This window comes from Zeus faber, assembly GCF_960531495.2.
Source record: "Zeus faber genome assembly, chromosome: 6".
Taxonomy (NCBI): Eukaryota; Metazoa; Chordata; class Actinopteri; order Zeiformes; family Zeidae; genus Zeus; species Zeus faber.
The window spans coordinates 36021175-36042798 of NC_137201.1; the positions used below are offsets into that span (position 1 = coordinate 36021175).

At 41.3% G+C, this 21624-nt stretch overlaps 2 protein-coding genes across 2 annotated transcripts; one reads left to right on the forward strand and one right to left on the reverse strand.

Moving 5' to 3' along the window:
* Nucleotides 1-4826: 4826 nt before the first annotated feature.
* Nucleotides 4827-10949, forward strand: cd59b (CD59 molecule (CD59 blood group) b). The gene is made up of 3 exons (XM_080001840.1): nt 4827-4921; nt 6378-6479; nt 10686-10949. Exons 1-3 carry the CDS (start codon nt 4873-4875, stop codon nt 10886-10888), a joined length of 354 nt encoding a protein of 117 aa, XP_079857966.1. The 5' UTR covers nt 4827-4872; the 3' UTR covers nt 10889-10949.
* A 186-nt stretch (nt 10950-11135) lies between these two features.
* On the reverse strand, nt 11136-15731 carry kcnj11l (potassium inwardly rectifying channel subfamily J member 11, like). The gene is made up of 6 exons (XM_080001839.1): nt 15608-15731; nt 14504-14669; nt 14188-14421; nt 13775-14044; nt 12874-13081; nt 11136-11715 (listed from the first exon to the last, which is right to left on the reverse strand). Exons 2-6 carry the CDS (start codon nt 14660-14662, stop codon nt 11291-11293), a joined length of 1296 nt encoding a protein of 431 aa, XP_079857965.1. The 5' UTR covers nt 14663-14669; nt 15608-15731; the 3' UTR covers nt 11136-11290.
* Between the last annotated feature and the right edge of the window lie 5893 nt (nt 15732-21624).

The following is a 21624-nucleotide window of genomic DNA, read 5'->3' on the forward strand; positions in this document are numbered from 1 at the left end:
CTTCTACTACTACTACTACTAATAATAATAATAATAATAAATATAATAATAATAATAATAAAAACGATTAAAACCAATTTATGTAGTGGTATAAATACATATACACAAAAGCAAAAAAGAAATATAAATAAATGTATGTTCTGTCCTTTGTTACGGAAGAGTAAAGGGGCCACTCAAAAAACTAACCCTGTGTTTCAAGAATGATCTTGAAATTCAGATTTCTGTTTTTTGATCATTTCTGATAATAAAGTCGCAATCGATTAAAGTTAAAATACATTGGAGGCTGTGGCCCGCCTCCTGCATGAGTGGCGTTGTGGTGGTGTTCTTCAATGTGGAGCACTATGTGGCCCAACTGGTGGAGAGCGGCCTCTTGGTGGACGGGTTTTTCTATATTGATCAATAAAAGTATCCCATATCATAATAAAACCACAATATCAGACACAGAAGGGTGTTACATAATGATTAACGGAATTTAAGGAAACATCAAATGAACCATAGCTGATATGGTACAATAATACAATAATATTTATGGCCCAATGAAGACAACCTCAATTTCTTTGACAATATATTTTCCAAACTCTTCGAATTCTCTGACTCAATTATTATACTGGGAGGAGACTTCAACACAGTACTGGATCCAAGTTTAGAGCGTTGACAAACCAGAGATAATCACAAGCCCTGGCATTCGTCAGACACTATAAAACAATATATGAGTGATCTTGCCCTTGGCGATTGTTGGCGATCAAATAATCCACATAATAGAGAATAAACACCACCACACCAAAGTTTCTCTAGAATCAACCCGTTTTTTGGCAAGTAACTCTGTAATGTGCAAAATCACTAATCCTGAAATCCAACCTATTGAAATCTCAGATCACGGGCCGATTAGTTTCAACCTCATAAATGTAACCAACCCTAACCTCCCAGCAGGTGGTGGTTTAACACTTAAAATTCTTTTGACACTAATTATATATTCCATTCATAATTCACTCAGACCAAACAGGCTTCATCAAAGGCAGACACTCATCCAGAAACATGCACCGTCAGTCTGATCAGAATATCTCAAAGGATCACCTTAACTACTGTTATTATACTTCTGTCATCACCAATGGTTACACTTCACATCGTTTCACTCTCGATCTCTTTATGTACGTCGCTACATCCTTTACTATTGACCATCTTTATTGGATCCTTCGTGGTGGCCATCCATCAAAACAGTAATATCGTAGGCATACAAACAGGAAACTCTGTTCACAAAATCAGTTTGTATGCAGAGGATATTTCGTTGTTTTTATGGAACCCAATTTCATCCCTACCTGACGTGTTCCATCTTACATCTAAATTCTCAGCCATCTCAATCTATTTAATAAATTGGACTTAAACCACAGTCTTACCACTCAGTGGGGAGGACAGGAATGGTGTGACCCAGAAACTTCCCTTCACCATCACAACGGGCAATATTAGATAACTTGGTATTGATCTCTCCACCAATCTGTCACATTTGTTTACCCTTAACTTTACTCCATTGCTCAAATCCATTGAAGAAGACGATGGAACAACCTCCCTATCTCACTAATGGGTAGGAGAGCAGCAGTGAAAATTTATATACTTCCAAAAGTAAACTATATATTTCAATGACCCCAGTCCACGCAACAGTACATTGTTTTAATACTCTTGACTCAGTAATCAATAAATTCTATTCGAAATACAAGAAACAAAGAATTCAACTAGCAACACTACAGAAAAACAAGACTGTGGAGGCCTAGCAGCCCCAAACTTCAGATACTACTATTTATAGGGAGGATGGGGAGACATAAAACAAACAGAATGTCAGGAGTTATCAATATCTGATCTCCCATTTCCTACTGAATCAATAAGGAAACATAATTGCTTCAAAAACCCATTCATCCCAATCACTCTGTCAGCCTGGTGGAAATTCCTCAAACTCAGTGGTCACACTTTATCTCCAAAGAAATTCACCCCATTCTGGCACAACCCGGATTTTCAGGTTAAAAACAGACCAATAATCTTCAGGTCTTGGAATAGACAAGGTGTGGTGTGAGGATGGTCTGGTTGAGCAGCCACACCTGACCTAGATCTAGGTGATTGGGTCAGAGGGGCTGCATACCTGTTGCTCGTTGGTTGGTCTAACAAGCAGCAGGTAAAACCCCCATCCCGACACACACTCAGGAGAGGAGCAGTGTCATGACATGTCCATCTGCTCCAGGGCTTGTTCCATCAAGCCCCCTCTCCACAATAAACTTCTGTGTTTTCTACAACTCCATCTTTCGTGTCTCTGTGATGGAGGTCCCTGAGACGCCACCTAGGTGGCGCGTGGTAGGTGAAACTGCCACACTGGCATCTGAAAAGGGACTCTCCGACACAGGGAAGGGACACAGAAGGGCCGTCCGAAGACGTCCTGGAGCCACCGGCGGGTCAGTGGGCGGCCCTAGCACCAACCCTCTCCCAACTGGCAGCAGCAGCACCAAGTGTGTCCAGCGGAGGACCGGGGGAGAAGCAGCCGCAGCAACCACCATAGGTGTGGTGGTCTGCAGCTAGCTCCTCTGCCCAGCAGCCACCGCCGGGACCATCCAGCAGCCCAGCAGCCAGGCCATCCCTCCAAGCAGCCACCGCAACAGCCAACCAGTCTGGTCTACGCCTTTACCAGCCAGCGCAGCAGCCTGAGACCCCTCCACCACACCATGTTTATGTTTTTCCATGTACATGTTGTTGTTTGTTTCTGTTTCTGTTTTTCCAAGTACAGTGGGGCAAAAAAGTATTTAGTCAGCCACCAATTGTGCAAGTTCTCCCACTTAAAAGGATGAGAGAGGCCTGTAATTTTCATCATAGGTACACTTCGACTATGAGAGACAGAATGGGGGGAAAGAATCCAAGAAATCACATTGTAGGATTTTTAATGAATTAATTGGTAAATTCGTCGGTAAAATAAATATTTGGTCACCTACAAACAAGCAAGATTTCTGGCTTTCACAGACCTGTAACTTTTTCTTGAAGAGGCTCCTCTGTCCTCCACTCGTTACCTGTATTAATGGCACCTGTTTGAACTCGTTATCAATATAAAAGACACCTGTCCACAACCTCAAACAGTCACACTCCAAACTCCACTATGGCCAAGACCAAAGAGCTGTCAAAGGACACCAGAAACAAAATTGTGGACCTGCACCAGGCTGGGAAGACTGAATCTGCAATAGGTAAGCAGCTTGTTGTGAAGAAATCAACTGTGGAGCGAGTTGAAAGTCCGTGTTGCCCAGCGACAAAACATCACTGCTCTAGAGGAGATCTGCATGGAGGAATGGGCCAAAATACCAGCAACAGTGTGTGAAAACCTTGTGAAGACTTACAGAAAACGTTTGACCTCTGTCAATGCAAACAAAGGGTATATAACAAAGTATTGAGATGGACTTTTGTTATTGACCAAATACTTATTTTCCACCATAATTTGCAAATAAATTATTTAAAAATCAAACAATGCGATTTTCTGGATTTTTTTTTCTCATTTTGTCTCTCATAGTTGAGGTGAACCTATGATGAAAATAACAGGCCTCTCTCATCTTTTTAAGTGGGAGAACTTGCACAATTGGTGGCTGACTAAATACTTTTTTGCCCTACTGCACATGTTTGTTTCATTGTTCATGTTTTTCCGTGTAAATCTTGTTCCGTGTTCCATGTTGCTGCGTCTTCATCCATCGTCAATGCCATGAATGTGCAAAACCTGTGCGCAGGGATTAGTAATCTGTGTGTAAAGTTTAGTAATCCATGGTTACAGTTTAGTAATCTGTGCCTACGGTTTACTCTGTGTAGTAAAGTGATGGCGGGAACAAATTTATATATATTATGTAATAATAATGTAATGGTAATTGAATGTAGTGTAATCTATTGTAATAATAATGAAACAATGTAATGTAATGTAAAATATTATATTAAATTATATTGCTATGAATGACCCCAATGAAGAAAAACAATTATAAACCTTATTTTGATATCAGCAAAATGTAACCTCTTTCCTTCTTTCTTTTCTATTTTACACTCCTTATATTTGTCTTCCTTGACAATGCCATCTGTTGCTTTGCTTTGTCCTAAAATTATATTTAATAAATATATTGATTTAAAAGAAGAGAGAAAATTTTAGTTATTTTTTGGTTTTACTTTGAAAACACACACATACAATTTGTTATCATTAATAAACATAAATGACATGGAGAAAAACAACACATAATGGTTGTAATAAAACAGTAAATGGTTCATTCATTGAATTCATTGTTGATTTACTGAACAGAACAAGACGCTGCAGCTGCAGGACACAGAAACTCTGTGTCCTGCAGCTGCAGCCGCTCCAAGCACTGACAACCACTGACAACCACTGACCACCACGCTGCCAGCCAAACATACACTTCCTGGACTGTAGTTCGTTAATAATGTTCATATTAGGAATTTGAACATTATTCATTATTATATACATATTATTCACATGTATTAATATGAATATTATTAACATTATGAGCAGTGCAAGGTGCAGCAGAAGTCATGGTATGGTTTTCACACAAGTTAAAATGAGATGAGATGGTGATTAGGTGTTATAGTATAAACAGCACAGTGAAGACAGAGGGTCCTTGTGGTTCTGCTCCAGAGTTGGTTCCAGATGTTCCAGGGAGGGAGTCTGGCCTGGACAGGGAGGCTTTGTGGTCCCGGACAAAGATACTTTCTGTCCAACTGGGTGTGAAGATGCCAGGGCGTGTTGGTCCAGTCACAGATTCATCCAGCAAGGGACAGAGCGACGTTGGTGCACATCGCTCCTTCTCGAACCACAACGCTCAGTGTTTGGATTGAAAAAGAGCCTCAGAAGGAGACGACATGAAGGTTGGACTCTGCGCGTTGCTTTTCTTTGGGATGTTTGCGTTCGGTGAGTGGATAAACACACTGATGCCTTCACACTTCATGAAGACACTGCAGCAGATATGATCCTTTTGGAACACTCTGGGGTGCCATGCCATTGTTCCAACGGCACATAATTCCGAAACTTCAAAGCTCAGAAAAATGTATTGGACATGGATGACAACCTAACCCTAACCCTTACCCGAAAAATGTATTTGACATGGATGACACAATTACCCTAACCCGAAAAATATATTGGACATGGACAACATCCTAACCCTAACCCAAAAAATGTTTAGACATGGACGACACCCTAATCGAATCCATCTGTAACCCAATATTTTTTGGCTTATTCGGCCGTCTGAAGGGCGGGAAGTCCCCCCTCTGGAATGTTCCATATTGTCCCAGGACATCCTAGAATGTTCCAGGATGTTCCAGGACATTCATATTCCAGAATGTTCCAGGACATTCACATTCTAGAATGTTCCAGGACATTCCAGGACGTTCTAGGATGTTCCAGGACATTCCAGGACATTGCAGGGCATTCATATTCCAGAATGTTCCAGGACCTTCACAGTCCAGAATGTTCCAGAACATTCCAGGACGTGCCAGGATGTTTCAGGACATTCCAGGACATTCCAGGATATTCCAGGGCGTTCCAGCATGATCCAGAACAATCTTGGGCTTTCCAGGACGTTCCAGGATGCGCCAGGACGTTCCAGGACATTCCAGCAAGTTGCAGAAAGTTCCAGGACATTCTAGGATGTTCCAGGGCTTTCCAGGGAATTCTAAGATGTTCAACAACATTCAAGGACCTTCCAGGACATCCCAGGATGTTCCAGGATGTCCCAGAACGTTTCAGAATGTTCCAGGACATTTCAGGACATTCCAGAATGTTCCAGGATGTTCCAGAAGGTTAACGTTCCGGAAAAGTGAAAGTCCAGGAAGTTCCCGGACATTCCAGGATGTTCAGGTTCCATAATGTTCCAAGACATTCCAGGACATTCCAGGAATTTTGAGAATGTTCCAGGATGTTCCTGGACATTCCAGGAAGTTCAGGAACATTCCAGGATGTTCCAGGACGTTCACGTTCAAGGACGTTCCAGGAGATTCCAGGAAGATGCAGAATGTTCCAGGACATTCAAGGACGTTCCGGAACCTTCTAGGACATTCCGAGACATTCTAGGATTCTGTAGGACATTCCAGGATGTTCTGGGACGTTCCAGGACATTCCAGGATGTTGCAGAATGTTCCAGGACGTTCCAGGACATTCCAGGACGTTCCACAGTGTTCCAGGACATTCCAAGATGTTCAGGAACATGCTGGGACAATAAAATATTTTCCAGAACATTCCAGGACATTCAGGAACATTCCTGGACGTTCCGGGACGTTCCGGGACATTCAAGGATGTTCCAGGACGTTCTAAGACATTCCAGGACATTCCCGGACTTTCCAGTTCACTGAGAACCTCTTCCTTCTCCCAGGCTCCGGGCTGCGCTGCTACAAGTGCTCGGACTACACCGGACGCTGCCAAAACGTGCAGGAGTGCACCTTCGAGGACTCCTGCATCTCCCTGAGTGAACGAGGTGATGATAGATGGATTATGAATAGATTACGGATAGATTACGAATAAATTGCGGGTAGATTATAGATAAATTATGGATAGATTAAGACCTTCAAGGACTCCTGCACCTCCCTGGGTGAAAAAGGTGATGATAGATAGATTATGGATAGATCACGTATATATTACAAATAGATAACAGATAGATTATGAATAGATTATGGATAGATTAAGAACTTCAAGGACTCCTGCATCTCCCTGAGTGAACGAGGTGATGATACATGGATTATGAATAGAATATGGATAGATAATGGATAGATTATGGATGGATTACAGATAGATTATGAATAGATTAAGACCTTCGAGGACCCCTGCATCTCCCTGACTGAAGGAAGTGATGATAGATGTAGTATGAATAGCATATGTATAGATTATGGATAGATTATAGATAGATGAAGACCTTCTGCATCGCCTTGAGTGAACAAGATGATGATAGATGGATTATGGATAGATTATGAATAGATTACGGATAGTTAATGGATAGATTATGAATAGATTATGGATGGATTACGGATATATTACAGATAAATTATGGAAAGATTATGGATAGATTACAGATAGAATATGGATAGATTAAGACCTCCAAGGACTCCTGCGTGAACAAGGTGATGATAGATGGATAATGAATAGATTATGGATACATTTTGGATAGATTATGGACAGATTGAGAACTTGGAGGACTCCTGGGGTTATGGATAGATTAATTGTAGATTAATGATATGGTACGGATAGATTAAGAATGTTGAGGACTCCTTCATCTACCTGAGTGAACAAGGTGATGATAGATGGATTATGACTTGATTATGGATAGATTATGGATAGATTAAGACCTTCAAGGACTCCTGCATCTCCCTGAGTGAATGAGGTGATGATAGATGGATAATGAATAGATAATGGCTAGATAATGGATAGTTTATGGATAGATTAAGAAAATGGAAGGATTTTCAACAGATTATAATTATACTATGCACAGATCTTGCATGGAATGGATGTATTATGAACAGATTATGTGTAGATTATGGACAAATTATGGATAATGGCCAGATGTATTATGAAAATATTATGGATAAATTAAGGACAGATTGTTGATGGATTATGGACAGATTATGTTTAGATTATTGACAGATTACCAACAGATTATGATAGATTATGGACATATTATTGACAGATAGATTATGGATGGATTTCGGCCAGAATATGAACAGATTATGGATGAATTATTGACAAATTATAGATTTATTAAGGACGTATTAGGAACGGATTATGGATGGATTTTGGATCGATTCTGCACAGATTATGGACATATTATGGACAAATGATGAATGTATTATGGACAGATTGTGGACAGAATATGGACATATTATAGGCATATTATGGATTATTGACATAATATGGACAGATTATGGATGGATTAGGAACAGATTTTCGATGGATTATTTACAGATTATCGATAGTTTATTGACAGATTACCAACATATTATGATAGATTATGAACATATTATTGACAGATATATTATGGATGGATAAAGGACAGATTTTGGACATATGACGAATTATGGATGGATTATGGGCAGAATATGAACAGATTATGGATGGATTATTGACAAATTATAGATTTATTATGGACGTATTAGGAACGGATTATGGATTATAGATTCTGCACAGATTATGGACATATTATGGACAGATTATGAATGGATTATGGACAGATTGTGGTCAGAATATGGACATATTATAGGCATATTATGGATTATTGACATATTATGGACAGATTATGGATGGATTAAGAACAGATTTTCGATGGATTATTTACAGATTATGGATAGTTTATGGACATTATATGGACAAATTATTGAGAGATTATGGACAGATAGATTATGGACAGATTATGGATCGATTAGTGACAGATTATTGATATATTATGGATAGATTATGGACATACTATGGACAGATTATGGCTCGATTATAGACAAATAAATATTGGATTAAGTACAGATTATGGACGGATTATGGATTATGACAGATACATCATTGATGAATTATGGATGGATTATGGATATATTATGAACATAAAATTGACGGATAATGGATGGATTATGGACTGATTATTGATAGATTATGAACATATTAGTGACATATTATGGATGGGTTCTGGGCAGATTATGGATTGAATATGGACAGATTATGGACAAATTATGCATAGATTATAGACGGACCATGGACGGATTATGGATGGATTTTGGACAGATTATGGATGATAATGGACAGATAATGGATGGATTATGGATGATGAAAAGATTATGGAGTTTAGACAGATCAATTATGGACGGATTCTGGACCGATTATGAACGTATTATGGACAGATGGAAAAATTATGGACATTATGGACATATTATGGTTGGATTAAGGGCCGATTATGGACAGGTTATGGATGGATTATGGCCAGATCATGAACATATTATGGATGGATTATGAGCAGATTATGGACAGAATATGGACAGATGATGAATGGATTATGGACAGATTGTGGACAAAATATGGACAGATTATAGACATATTATGGATTATTGACATATTATGGACAGATTATGGATGGATTAGGAAAAGATTTTCGATGGATTATTTACAGATTATCGATAGTTTATTGACAGATTACCAACATATTATGATAGATTATGAACATATTATTGACGGATAGATTATGGATGGATAAAGGACAGATTTTGGATGGAATATGGATGGATTATGAATATGGTATATGGACATATGACAGATTATGGATGAATTATGGGCAGAATATGAACAGATTATGGATGGATTATGGACAGATTATGGACGGATTATTGACAAATTATAGATTTATTATGGACGTATTAGGAACAGATTATGGATGGATTTTGGATAGATTCTGCACAGATTATGGACATATTATGGACAGATGATGAATGGATTATGGACACGTTGTGGACAGAATATGGACAGATTATAGGCATATTATGGATTATTGACATATTTTGGACAGATTATGGATGGACTAAGAACAGATTTTCGATGGATTATTTACAGATTATGGATAGTTTATGGACATTATATGGACATATTATTGAGCGATTATGGACAGATAGATTGACAGATTATGATTGATTAGTGACAGTTTATTGATATATTATGGATGGATTATGGACATACTATGGGCAGATTATGGCTCGATTATGGACAGATAAATATTGGATTATGGACAGATTATGGGTGGATTATGGACAGATTATGGACGGATTATGGATTATGACAGATATATTATTGATGGATAATGGATGGATTATGGACTGATTATTGATAAATTATGAACATATTAGTGACAGATTATGGATGGGATCTGGGCATATTATGGACTGAATATGGACAAATTATGGATGATAATGGACAGATAATGGATGGATTATGGATGATGAAAACATTTACATTTAGTCATTTAGCAGACACTTTTATCCAAAGCGATTTACAAGGGAGAATAACATTCAAGCTACATTGCGACAGAGATTAGTGTAACAACATCACTGAAGAGCTGGGTCTTCAGGTGCTTCTTAAAGACAGAGGGAGGTCCCTGCTCTGGTCATTTTTGGCAGCTCGTTCCACCAACGTGGAACTACAAATGAGAATAGCCTGGATTGCCGTGGCTGTATGGCCGGCAGAGCCAGGCCACGCTCATTTGACGAGCGCAGCATCCGGGGGGCAACATGTGCTCTTACAAGAGCATTTAAGTAGGCGGGAGCATTCCCAGCAATCACTCTGTAGGCCAGCATAAGAGACTTGAACTTGATGCGGGCGGCTACAAGATTATGAAAAGATTATGGATTTTAGACAGATCAATTATGGACGGATTAAGGATGGATTATGGACCGATTATGGACGTATTATGGACAGATGGAAAAATTATGGACATTATGGATATATTATGGACAGATTATGGCTGGATTAAGGGCCAATTATGGGCAGATTATGGATGAATTATGGACAGATTATGGACAGATTATGGATGATTATGAACAGATTACAGATGGAATAAGAACAGATTTTGGATGGATTATGGACAGATTATGAATAGATTTTGGACAGATTATGCATGGATCACAGTTAGATTGAGATCCTAACTGGCACTCTCTGGTTGCAGGAGGGAAAACCATCCGTCAGTGCCTCAGGTACACAGACTGTGACAACTCCCGTCTGTCGCAGATGTTTCCCGCTCTGTCCGGCTTCACCTACCGCTGCTGCAGCAGCAACCTGTGCAACGCCGCCGTCAGCTGCACACCCATCGCCGGCCTGCTGGGCGCACTGCTGCTGACCACGCTGCAGCTCAGCCAAACACTACAATGAAGTCACTGTTTCCTGTTTGTTCAAGAGGTTCTCTCTGGTAAACGACTTGAAACATAGAACTATGAGTCCTGGAATAATTCACTTAATGTATATTTACATTTAAATACAATAAAAAGGGAAAATCTGAGTCACATGATGAAGCAAGTGTATACTGTAGTGTGTGTGTGTGTGTGTCAGTAGCGCCATAATGTTGTGAAAATGATGAATTATCTGAGAAACAGGAAGTGGAATAGGAGTACTTCTGCGTAGAAAAAATAGATTTAATAGACAGATATATGAAAACATCAGCTTCATTTAGAACCAGAATATTAATAATATATTCTGAATAAATGTGGAATAAATGTAGAATAAATAAAGAAAAAATAGACATAGAACACAGAATAGGTTAAAAACAGAAACTCCTCAGTGCCTCGTCTCTCTAAATTCTGCCTCCTCTGCCTGGCATCCAATCACCTCCAGCAGGACCTCCTTTTTCTGTCCTGTCTGCTCTGCCTCCTTCTCCAATTGGGCGTACCAGGGATGGGAGGCGGGGGCGTCACAAGCCCTGCCCCCTCTCCGGAAGCCTCCCCTCCCTGCCCGGACGAGCCCCCACCCCTGTGGCTGGCCCTCAGGCGGGTGCGGGTTCTGGATGCCCCGGGTCTGGTCCAAATCCTTAGCGCTGAGAGACGCCATGCGCACGGGGACCGTGTTCCCGAACTTGGAGTAGTCCACACAGTAGCGCCCGTCCTCCTCCGTCAGAATGGAGACGAAGCGCCGTCCCCACAGGATCTCCTCTGGGGTGTAGGAGCTGCGGGCCTGCATGGTGATCCCTGTGGTCTCCACCACACCTGGCAACCCAGCAACGACCAATCAGGAGAAAGAGAGAGTTAGTGAAGTTGTGGAGGTAAGAACCTGACCAAAAAGTTATATGGACCTGGACTAGAACAGCTTCCTGTAGGTCAGTGGTTAGGAACAGTACTTTGTTGGACACAGTTCTGCTAAGTACACCGATATTCTTGGAATTTCAGTATAAAGTGACTAAATCTGACAAAATAGTTGAAATTAATTAGCACTACGTAACTTTTGAGATTTGGGATTTGACAGTTTGAGTGTAATTGCACTTTCACACCACTGTCATAAAACATGGTCCGGTGTCCGAAAAATAATTTATTTTACCACACAAATTTGAAACTTATCGGCGGAGATAACGGAGATAAAATGTACACCGAGGTTAGAGGTGTGGGGAACAGTCCCCTGCTACCAGATGTAGGTACCAAATGAAGGTACCAGGTCCAGGTACCAGATGAAGGTACCAGATATTGTTACCAGGCCCAGGTACCGGATGTAGGTACCCGATATAGGTACCAGGTCCAGGTACCAGATGCAGGTACCAGATGTAGGTACTAGGTCCAGGTACCAGATGTAGGTACAAGGTCCAGGTACCAGATGTAGGTACCAGGTCCAGGTACCAGATGTAGGTACCAGGTCCAGGTACCAGATGTAGGTACCAGATGTAGGTACCAGGTGTAGGTACCAGGTTGTAGGCACTATATGTAGGTACCAGGTTGTAGGTACTATATGTAGGTACCAGGTTGTAGGTACTATATGTAGGTACCAGGTCAGGGTACCAGATGTAGGTACCTGGTCCAGGTACCAGATGTAGGTACCAGGTACAGGTATCAGATGTAGGTACCAGGTACAGTTACCAGATGTAGGTACTAGGTGTTTGTACCAGATGTAGGTACCAGATGTAGGTACCAGGTCCAGGTACCAGATGTAGGTACCAAATGCAGGTACCAGGTCTAGGTACCAAGTCTAGGTATGAGATGTAGGTAGCAGATGTAGGTACCAGGTGTAGGTACCAAGTGTAGGTACCAGGTGTAGGTACCAGGTGTAAACAGTCCGTCATGTATGCATCTAATATGTATCAGTCGATCTGATAACAGTCTGATAACTGACTGAGAACTGATATGGGTATTGATTGTATTGAAGTGTCCTTCCAGGACCTTCCAGGATGACGATTAGCTCCAGGTCCTCTCCAGGCAGTGAGTGAGCAGAGACTGTGTAGAGGGGGCTGGACCTGTCGATGGTGTGGCTGACTATGAGTGGAGACACCAGGAAGATGCCATTGCTCCTCAGGGGGTTTTCCACCTGGACGTCCAGCTGGGACACGGGGATCACCTCGCCCTCCGCCGTCACCGTCCTGCGGATCACCTGCACAGCCCAACACAACTAGCCTGGGTGAACCAGCCCGAGTTAACTAGCCCGAGTTAACCAGTCTGGGTTAACTTGTCTTAATTAACCAGCCTGGGTTAACTAGCTTGGGTTAGCTAGCCTGGGTTTACCAGCCTGGGTTGACTAACCCGGTCTAACTAATCCAGTCTACCTATCCTTGTTTAACCAACTGGAACTACTTATCCTGGTTTAACTAACCCAAACTAAATTAAACGGTCTAACTAACCTGGTCTAACTAGTCTGGTTGAACCAACCCGGTCTACCTATCCTGGTTTAACTAACCTAAACTAAATTGCCCGGTCTAACTAACCTGGTCTAATTGGTCTGGTTGAGCTAACCCGGTCTACCTATCCTGGTTTAACTAACCCAGTCTAAATAGCCGGGTCTAACTAACCTGGTCTAATTGGTCTGGTTGAACTAACCTGGTATACCAATCCTGGTTTAACTAACTGGGACTACCTATCCTGGTTTAACTAAGCCAGCCTAAGTAGCCTGGTCTCACTAACCTGGTCTAATTGGTCTGTTTGAACTAACCCGGTCAACCTATCCTGGTTTAACTAACTGGAACTACCTATCCTGGTTGAACTAACCCGGTCTATATGGTCGGTCTAACTAACCTGGTCTAATTGGTCTGGTTGAGGTAACCCAGTCTACCTATCCTGGTGAGATCACCTGCAGCTGCACGGTGGCAGAGATGATCATGCTCTTCCTTAGATCTCCGACTCTGAACATGACGGTCGGTCTCCCGTTGCGCGGTGCGATGACAGCGTTCCTGGAGAAGATCAGGGTCTCGGCGCGGCGGTTGGCCTGTGCCGTCTTCATGAAGACACAGCCGAGCATTACTGCATTGATGATCAGACCCAGGATGTTCTGCACGATCAGCACGGTAATGGCCAGAGGACACTCCTCCGTCACCATCCTGCCCCCGAAGCCGATGGTCACCTGAAGGCCAAAGCCAGAAGCTTATATGTGTGGAGCAGAACTGGAGCAGAACTGGAGCAGAACTGGAGCAGCACTGGAGCAGAACTGGAGCAGAACCGGAGAAGAACCAGAACAGAACCAGCGGCGGAACCCAGAACCCTCACCTGGACCTCGATGGAGAAGAGGAAGGCGGACGTGAAGGAGTGGATAGCCGTCACGCAGGGAACGCGGTCGCCGTCGGGGTCGCGGGGCTCCAGGTCTCCGTGAGCGAAAGCCAGGAGCCACCAGACCATCGCAAAGAGCATCCAGGAGCAGAGGAAGGCGGAGGTGAAGATCAGCAGGGAGTGCTGCCACTTGAGGTCGACCATTGTGGTGAAGACATCCTGCAGGAAGCGACCCTACGGAAACAAGAAGACATGCTTCAGAGCACCCGGATAAGCCATCACCATGCACCACGCCTCCTACACGCCATGTGCTTGCCTGTTCTCTGATGTTCTTGTGGGCCACGTTACAGGAACCGCTCTTGGTGATGAAGCGAGCCCGTTGCGATTTGGACCTGAAGCGGTTCGGCTGTTCAGCATTCTCCGCCAGCCGCGTGAGGAGGAAGCCATCGGGCAGGAGACCCTTCCTGGCCAACATGCTGGACCTACAAACAACTGCTCTTTCACATTAAAAGCCTTATGGATCCAAATAATAAGTCCATCGAGATGGCTTGATAACGATTGAGCTTATTTTACGTTGTTCTGATAAGATGATGAATGATAAAAGGTGATAAATGATTTAAAAAAAAGATAAATAATAAAAGATGCTAAACAATGGGAAATTAAACATAAAACCAACGAGCCAACGTTGTTTTCTGGGCAGAACAGGAAACATAACTTGAATTTGTCTTGTCACTGACGGTGAAATTACTTTAATTCCCCTAAGGATAAATAAAGTCTTATCTCTTGCTCTCATCCCTGCAACCTCCATCCCTGTACCCCTGCACCCCGAGTCCCTGCAGCCTCCATGCAACCTGACATCCTGCGTCCCTGCAGCCTCCATGCAACCTGACATCCTGCGTCCCTGCAGCCTCCATGCAACCTGACATCCTGCGTCCCTGCAGCCTCCATGCAACCTGACTTCCTGCGTCCCTGCAGCCTCCATGCAACCTGACATCCTGCGTCCCTGCAGCCTCCATGCAACCTGACATCCTGCGTCCCTGCAGCCTCCATGCAACCTGACTTCCTGCGTCCCTGCAGCCTCCATGCAACCTGACTTCCTGCGTCCCTGCAGCCTCCATGCAACCTGACATCCTGCGTCCCTGCAGCCCGACATGCAACCTGACATCCTGCGTCCCTGCACCCCGACATGCAACCTGACATCCTGCGTCCCTGCAGCCTCCATGCAACCTGACATCCTGCGTCCCTGCACCCCGACATGCAACCTGACTTCCTGCGTCCCTGCAGCCCGACATGCACCATCACATATTTATCAATATTAAAACTAACCGCCGGATTTTGCATATTGATCAAATAAACGTCAACGACACGACGCCGTCGGCTCGTGCTTTAGAAATACCGACAGAAGAACCATTTAACTTACTGCTCTGATCTGGATTCGTTCGCAGCGTCAACGTGTTGAACCAAATCAAATGAAATTCTCCAAAACGACGCAGAAAACCAGAAACAACCTTCAAAGCGGAGGAACAAGGAGGTTGCGGCTGCGGTTCCGGTTTGCACCATCGAGGGACTGCACAGCAACATCGAGCCGTAAACCACATTTATTCAACTTCAACTCACATATTTGCGTCCTTTTGGGAAATTTCTCAATTAAACCAAAAGAAGCGTTGCCATTTCAACGTGATTCCTGACATTTTAATTTCTGAAACACACGTAAAATTGTCAACAAAACTAAATATTGATATGTAGAAGGCATAAAGCTGTAAATCACAACTGATGTGGACTTTATTTCTATTACGTCACCATATTGTTACGTTATTATTTAATATGATTTTAGGATATATTATAATAATAACTATAATAAGGTTTAATGGTGTCTGCTGCCCCCTGTTGGTCTGACCGAACGTCGCAGCGCAATGGAAAGGCCGGAAGCGGAAATGTATTCTGGTCACGTGAACCCCTTGAAGTGGTGACAGACCGACTTTCAAAGTAAAGGTGCGATTATGTTGACGTCACAGATAAACGTGTTTTCACCAAAGACAGAAAATAAAATTCGCTTTATGATAAACAAGCTGTGTGTGTGTAACTGTTACATACAAGACAACTTGTATATAGTGTCTATCAGCTTTTGTTACACTAATGTTGTTGTTACACTAATCTCTGTCGCAATGTAGCTGAATGTTATTCTCCCTTGTAAGTCGCTTTGGATAAAAGCGTCTGATAAATGACTAAATGTAAATGTAAATGTAAATGTTGTATGTAGTGTCTAACAGAGCTGTTAGACACTACATTCAAAATATATAATACAGTTCAATACTATATAACTTGTATATAGTGTAACAATTCGAGACGATATAACTTGTATATACGGTCTAATAGTTAGATACTATCTAACTTGTATATAGTGTCAAACAGTTAGATACTATACAAGTTGTATATAGTGTCGAACAATTAGATACTATCTAACTTGTATATAGTGTCTAACAATTAGATACTATCTAACTTGTATATAGTGTCTAACAATTAGATACTATCTAACTTGTATATAGTGTCTAACAGTTAGATACTGTACAACTTGTATATAGTATTGACCTGTATTATACACAACTCACAAAAAGGTAGGGATATTTGGCTTTAGGGTGAAATTTATGGAAAATGTAAAAAGTTCACGCTTCAGTGATATTATATCATGAAAGTAGGGCATTTAAGTAGAAGATGCAATGGTGATTTCCTCATCTCAAACAATTTATTGAAACAAAAGCCAACAACAGCAGTGGGTTTACCACAACAAAAAATGTCAATGTCTCAATAACTTTTCATGTGGCCTTGAGCATCAATTGCAGCTTGACAACGACGTCTCATGCTGTTCACAAGTCGACTTATTGTCTGCTGAGGCCTGGCCCCCAACTCTTCTTGAAGGGGGCCCTCAGGTCATTGAGGTTGTGGGGTACAGAGTTAGGAGCCTCTACACGGCCACTCAGCTCATCCCATAGGTTTTCTATGGGATTCAGGTCTGGAGAAAGTGCAGGCCACTCCATTTGAGGTGCCCCAGTCTCCAGCAGCCGTTCCCTAATGATGCCACCTCCATGAGCTGGAGCGTTGTCATCCATGAAGATGAAATTAGGCCTGTGTTGTTCATGCAGGGGCACAATGACTGGATGAATGATGTCATTCAGGTAGAAAGAAGAAGAAGAAAGAAGAAACAGTCTTTATTAGTCACGCAACACACCACACTACAACACATGCACATGCTTTGATGGTGGCCGGTGAAATGGATTCTCTGCTTTTGACCCATCCTGGCTTGTCCTTCCTCCAGGGGCACAGCCAGGAGCAGTGGGCAGCATATTGTCCATTGCTGGTCAGACCATGATGGGTGCATGTTTTTGGTGGGGGTCCTTACTGACGTGAGGTGGAGGAAACCCCATGTGAGCACGGGGAGAACATGCAAACTCCACACAGAAAGGCTCCTGTTTGGGGAGACAACCCGCTGGAGCACGGCCAACAGCGCCCCAGGCGGGAATCGAACCCAGGACCTTCTTGCTGTGAGTCAGCAGTGCAATGCACTGCGCCACCGTGCCACCGTAGTAGTATGGGTAGTATGGGCTTGTCACTGAACCATTCACAAAGTTTAGGGCAGTTCTGTATTGACTAGACACACCTGCCCACACTGTAACACCACTACCAGCAAAGGCTTGTCTGGTGACAACAGTGGCTGATGCCTAGCGCTCTCCTTGACGTCTCCAACATTGTTGCTCAACGTGAATCGACTTTCATCAGAGAACAGCAGTGAGGCCCACTGGTCCCTCGTCCAGTGTAAATTCTCCCTGGCCCATGCAAGACGATGATGCCTGTGCCTGGTGGTGTGGTCAGGTACCCTTGCAGGTCGTCTAGCACGCAGACCATACTGATGTAAACGGTTTCGAATGGTCTGACGTGACACTTGGGTGCCTCTCACCTCCCTTAAATGTGCCTGGAGCTGAGTGGCATTTATCATCCGGTTCCGCAGGGCACTGTTCAAAATCAAGCGGTCATCAGTGTGGGATGTGGCCAAAGGACGTCCACTTCTATGCCTTTCTGTGACTCTTCCAGTGTCTCTGTAGCTCTGTTGCAACCTGCTGATGACACTCTGTGACACTCTAAGCTCAGTGGCCACTTCCCTCTGACAACATCCTGTTTGAAGCCTCGCAAGGCGAGGTGCTGTTGATCAGTTGTTAGGTGTTGTCTTAGTCTCATGATGTCAACATGTGAACAGCATGATGAAGAGGACTGTTTAAATACCAATTCTAATTGAACCAGGAAATGTATTGGTCGATTCATGGATCAAACAACTGTTGTTAATTTTTCCGTTCAGCTCCTTGTTAGAGAACAGCAAGTTGTGCAAAAAGTACTGAAACATTGAACAGTTGGACATGTGCATTGAAAAGTTTAGAGAAGGTCAAATTAAGTTCACCTGTAAAGGTTATAGTGCATTTTAGGTTCATCCTGAAATTTCACCTGAAAGCCGAATATCCCTAACTTTTTCTGAGTAGTATATATTTTGAATATAGTGTCTAACAGCTCTTGTGTATAGTATCTAACTGTTAGACACTATATACCTTGTATATAGTGTCTAACAGTACCTTGTATATAGTGTCTAACAGTTAAGATACTATATAACTTGTATATAGTGTCTAACAGTTAGAGACTAACTTGTATATAGTGTCTAACAGTTAGAGACTAACTTGTATATCGTGTCTAACAGATACTATATACCTTGCATATAGTGTCTAACCGTTAGATACTATATAACTTGTATATACTGTCTAACAAATAGATACTATATAACTTGTATATACTTTCTAACAGTTATATACTATATACCTTGCATATAGTGTCTAATAGTTAGATACGATATACCTTGCATATAGTGTCTAACCGTGAGATACTATATAACTTGTATATATTGTCTATCAGCTCTTGTATATGGTGTCTAACAATTAGATACTATATATCTTGTATATAGTGTCTAACGATTAGATACTATCTAACTTGTATATAGTATCTAACAGTTAGATACTATATAACTTGTATATAGTATTGAACTGTATTATTTATTTTGAATATAGTGTCTAACAGCTCTTGTTTATAGTATCTAACTGTTAGACACTATATACCTTGTATATAGTGTCTAACAGTACCTTGTATATAGTGTCTAACAGTTAAGATACGATAAAACTTTTCTATAGTGTCTAACAATTAGATACTATATAACTTTTATATATTGTCTAATAGTTAGATACTATATAACTTTTATATATTGTCTAATAGTTAGATACTATATACCTTGCATATAGTGTCTAATAGTTAGATACTACCTAACTTGTATATTGTGTCGAACAATTAGATACTATATAACTTGTATATACTGTCTAACAATTAGATACTATATAACTTGTATATACTGTCTTACAGTTAAGACAGTATACAACTTGTATATAGTGTCTATCAGCTCTTGTATATAGTGTCAAACAGTTATATACTATATACCTTGTATATAGTGTCTAACAGATACTATATAACTTGTATATAGTGTCTGTTAGATACTATATACCTTGTACAGTATATAGTGTCTAACAGTTAGATACTATATACCTTGTACATAGTGTCTAACAGTTAGATACTATAGAACTTGTATATAGTGTCTATCAGCTCTTGTATAGTGTCTAACAGTTAGATACAATATAACTTGTATATAGTGTCTAACAATTAGATACTATCTAACTTGTATATAGTGTCTAACAGTTAGATACTATAAAACTTGTATATAGTGCCTATCAGCTCTTGTATATAGAGTCTAACAGTTAGACACTATATTCAAAATATGTAATACAGTTCAATACTATATACAAGTTATATAGTTTCTAACAGCTCTTGTGTATAACTGTTAGACACTATATACCTTGTATATTGAGTCTAACAGTACCTTGTATATAGTGTCTAACAGTTAAGATACTATATAACTTGTCTATAGTGTCTAACAATTAGATACTATATAACTTTTATATAGTGTCTAATAGTTAGATACTATCTAACTTGCATATAGTGCCTAATAGTTAGATACTATATATCTTGTACATAGTGTCTTACAGTTAAGATACTATATAACTTGTATATAGTGTCTATAAGCTCTTGTATATAGTGTCTAACAGTTAGATACAATATAACTTGTATATAGTGTCTAACAGTTAGATACTATATACCTTGCATATAGTGTCTAATAGTTAGATATGATATACCTCATATATAGTGTCTAACAGTTAGATACTACTTAACGATCGAGTTCCATTTCTATAACCAGGTAGTTTAGCGAATTGGTCAATGAGCGAGGACCGCTGTTATTTCACAGTAAGGGGCCGTGGCTGGTATATAGTGTACAGTGTTATTTCACAGTAAGGGGCCGTGGCTGGTATATAGTGTACATAGCGTTATTCCATGGTAAGGGGCCATGGCTGGTATATAGTGTACAGTGTTATTTCACGGTAAGGGGGCGTGGGCCATTGCGAACGCTAGTGTAGTGAATACTGACAGACTGCGGGACCTAGACTGAGAACGGTGATGAGGTGAGTTGTATCTACTATATATAGTGTATATAGTTAGTGTATATAGTGTATATAATATTCTTCACTGTCTTGGCCCGCCTGGTCCAAATATCAAAACCACCACTAAGAACCTGGGTGTTATTTTCCATTCTCAATTGAAGTTTGACCAACACTTTACTGAAGTAGTTCAGACATGTTTCTTGCAACTGAGAAACATTGCAAAAATCAAATCCTTATTGTCTTCAAAAGATATGGAGGGCATTATTCATGCTTTTGTGGCATCACACCTTGATTGTTGTAATGTGCTGTTCTCGTGCCTCAGTAAATAGACAATGACTCCAAATGCAGATGCGAGGCTCCAGACTCAGACCAGACGCAGGGCCCACATAACTCCTATCTTGGCTTCCCTGCACTGGCTGCCGGTGCCCTATAGGATTGATTTTAAGATCCTTGTGACCGCATACACAAGGCACTGCATGGATTAGCACCATTGCTGAACTGTTGAGCCCAGTGAGACCTCTCAGGTCATCTAATAGAGATTTTTAACTGTTAACTTGCCTTGACGAGCAAGCAGAGGTGACCATGGTTTTGCGGTTCGGGCCCTGACACTATGGAACTCTCCCATTAATCATCAGACCGAAAACATCTGTTGAATGTTATTATAAGCTCACTTTTACAAGTTGGCTTTTCTATAATGTGTAGCTACAGTATGTATATGCATGTTTTGTATGTGCATCTTTTATATTTGTGTTCATTCATATTTGTTTGCATGTTTTTATATATGTGTGCTTTTATTTTTTATTATGTGAAGTACTTTGTAACTTCATGTTTTAACCGGTATATGTGCACATTCATACATATA

Coding starts and splice junctions, on each gene's coding strand:
- cd59b (XM_080001840.1), top strand. CDS start 4,873: ATGAAGGTTGGACTCTGCGCGTTGCTTTTCTTTGGGATGTTTGCGTTC. Junction 4,922..6,377: donor CTTTGGGATGTTTGCGTTCG/GTGAGTGGATAA, acceptor TCCTTCTCCCAG/GCTCCGGGCTGCGCTGCTAC. Junction 6,480..10,685: donor CATCTCCCTGAGTGAACGAG/GTGATGATAGAT, acceptor CTCTGGTTGCAG/GAGGGAAAACCATCCGTCAG.
- kcnj11l (XM_080001839.1), bottom strand. CDS start 14,662: ATGTTGGCCAGGAAGGGTCTCCTGCCCGATGGCTTCCTCCTCACGCGG. Junction 14,045..14,187: donor TCTTCTCCATCGAGGTCCAG/GTGAGGGTTCTG, acceptor TTTGGCCTTCAG/GTGACCATCGGCTTCGGGGG. Junction 11,716..12,873: donor GCTAATCGTCATCCTGGAAG/GTCCTGGAAGGA, acceptor CTGGGTTGCCAG/GTGTGGTGGAGACCACAGGG.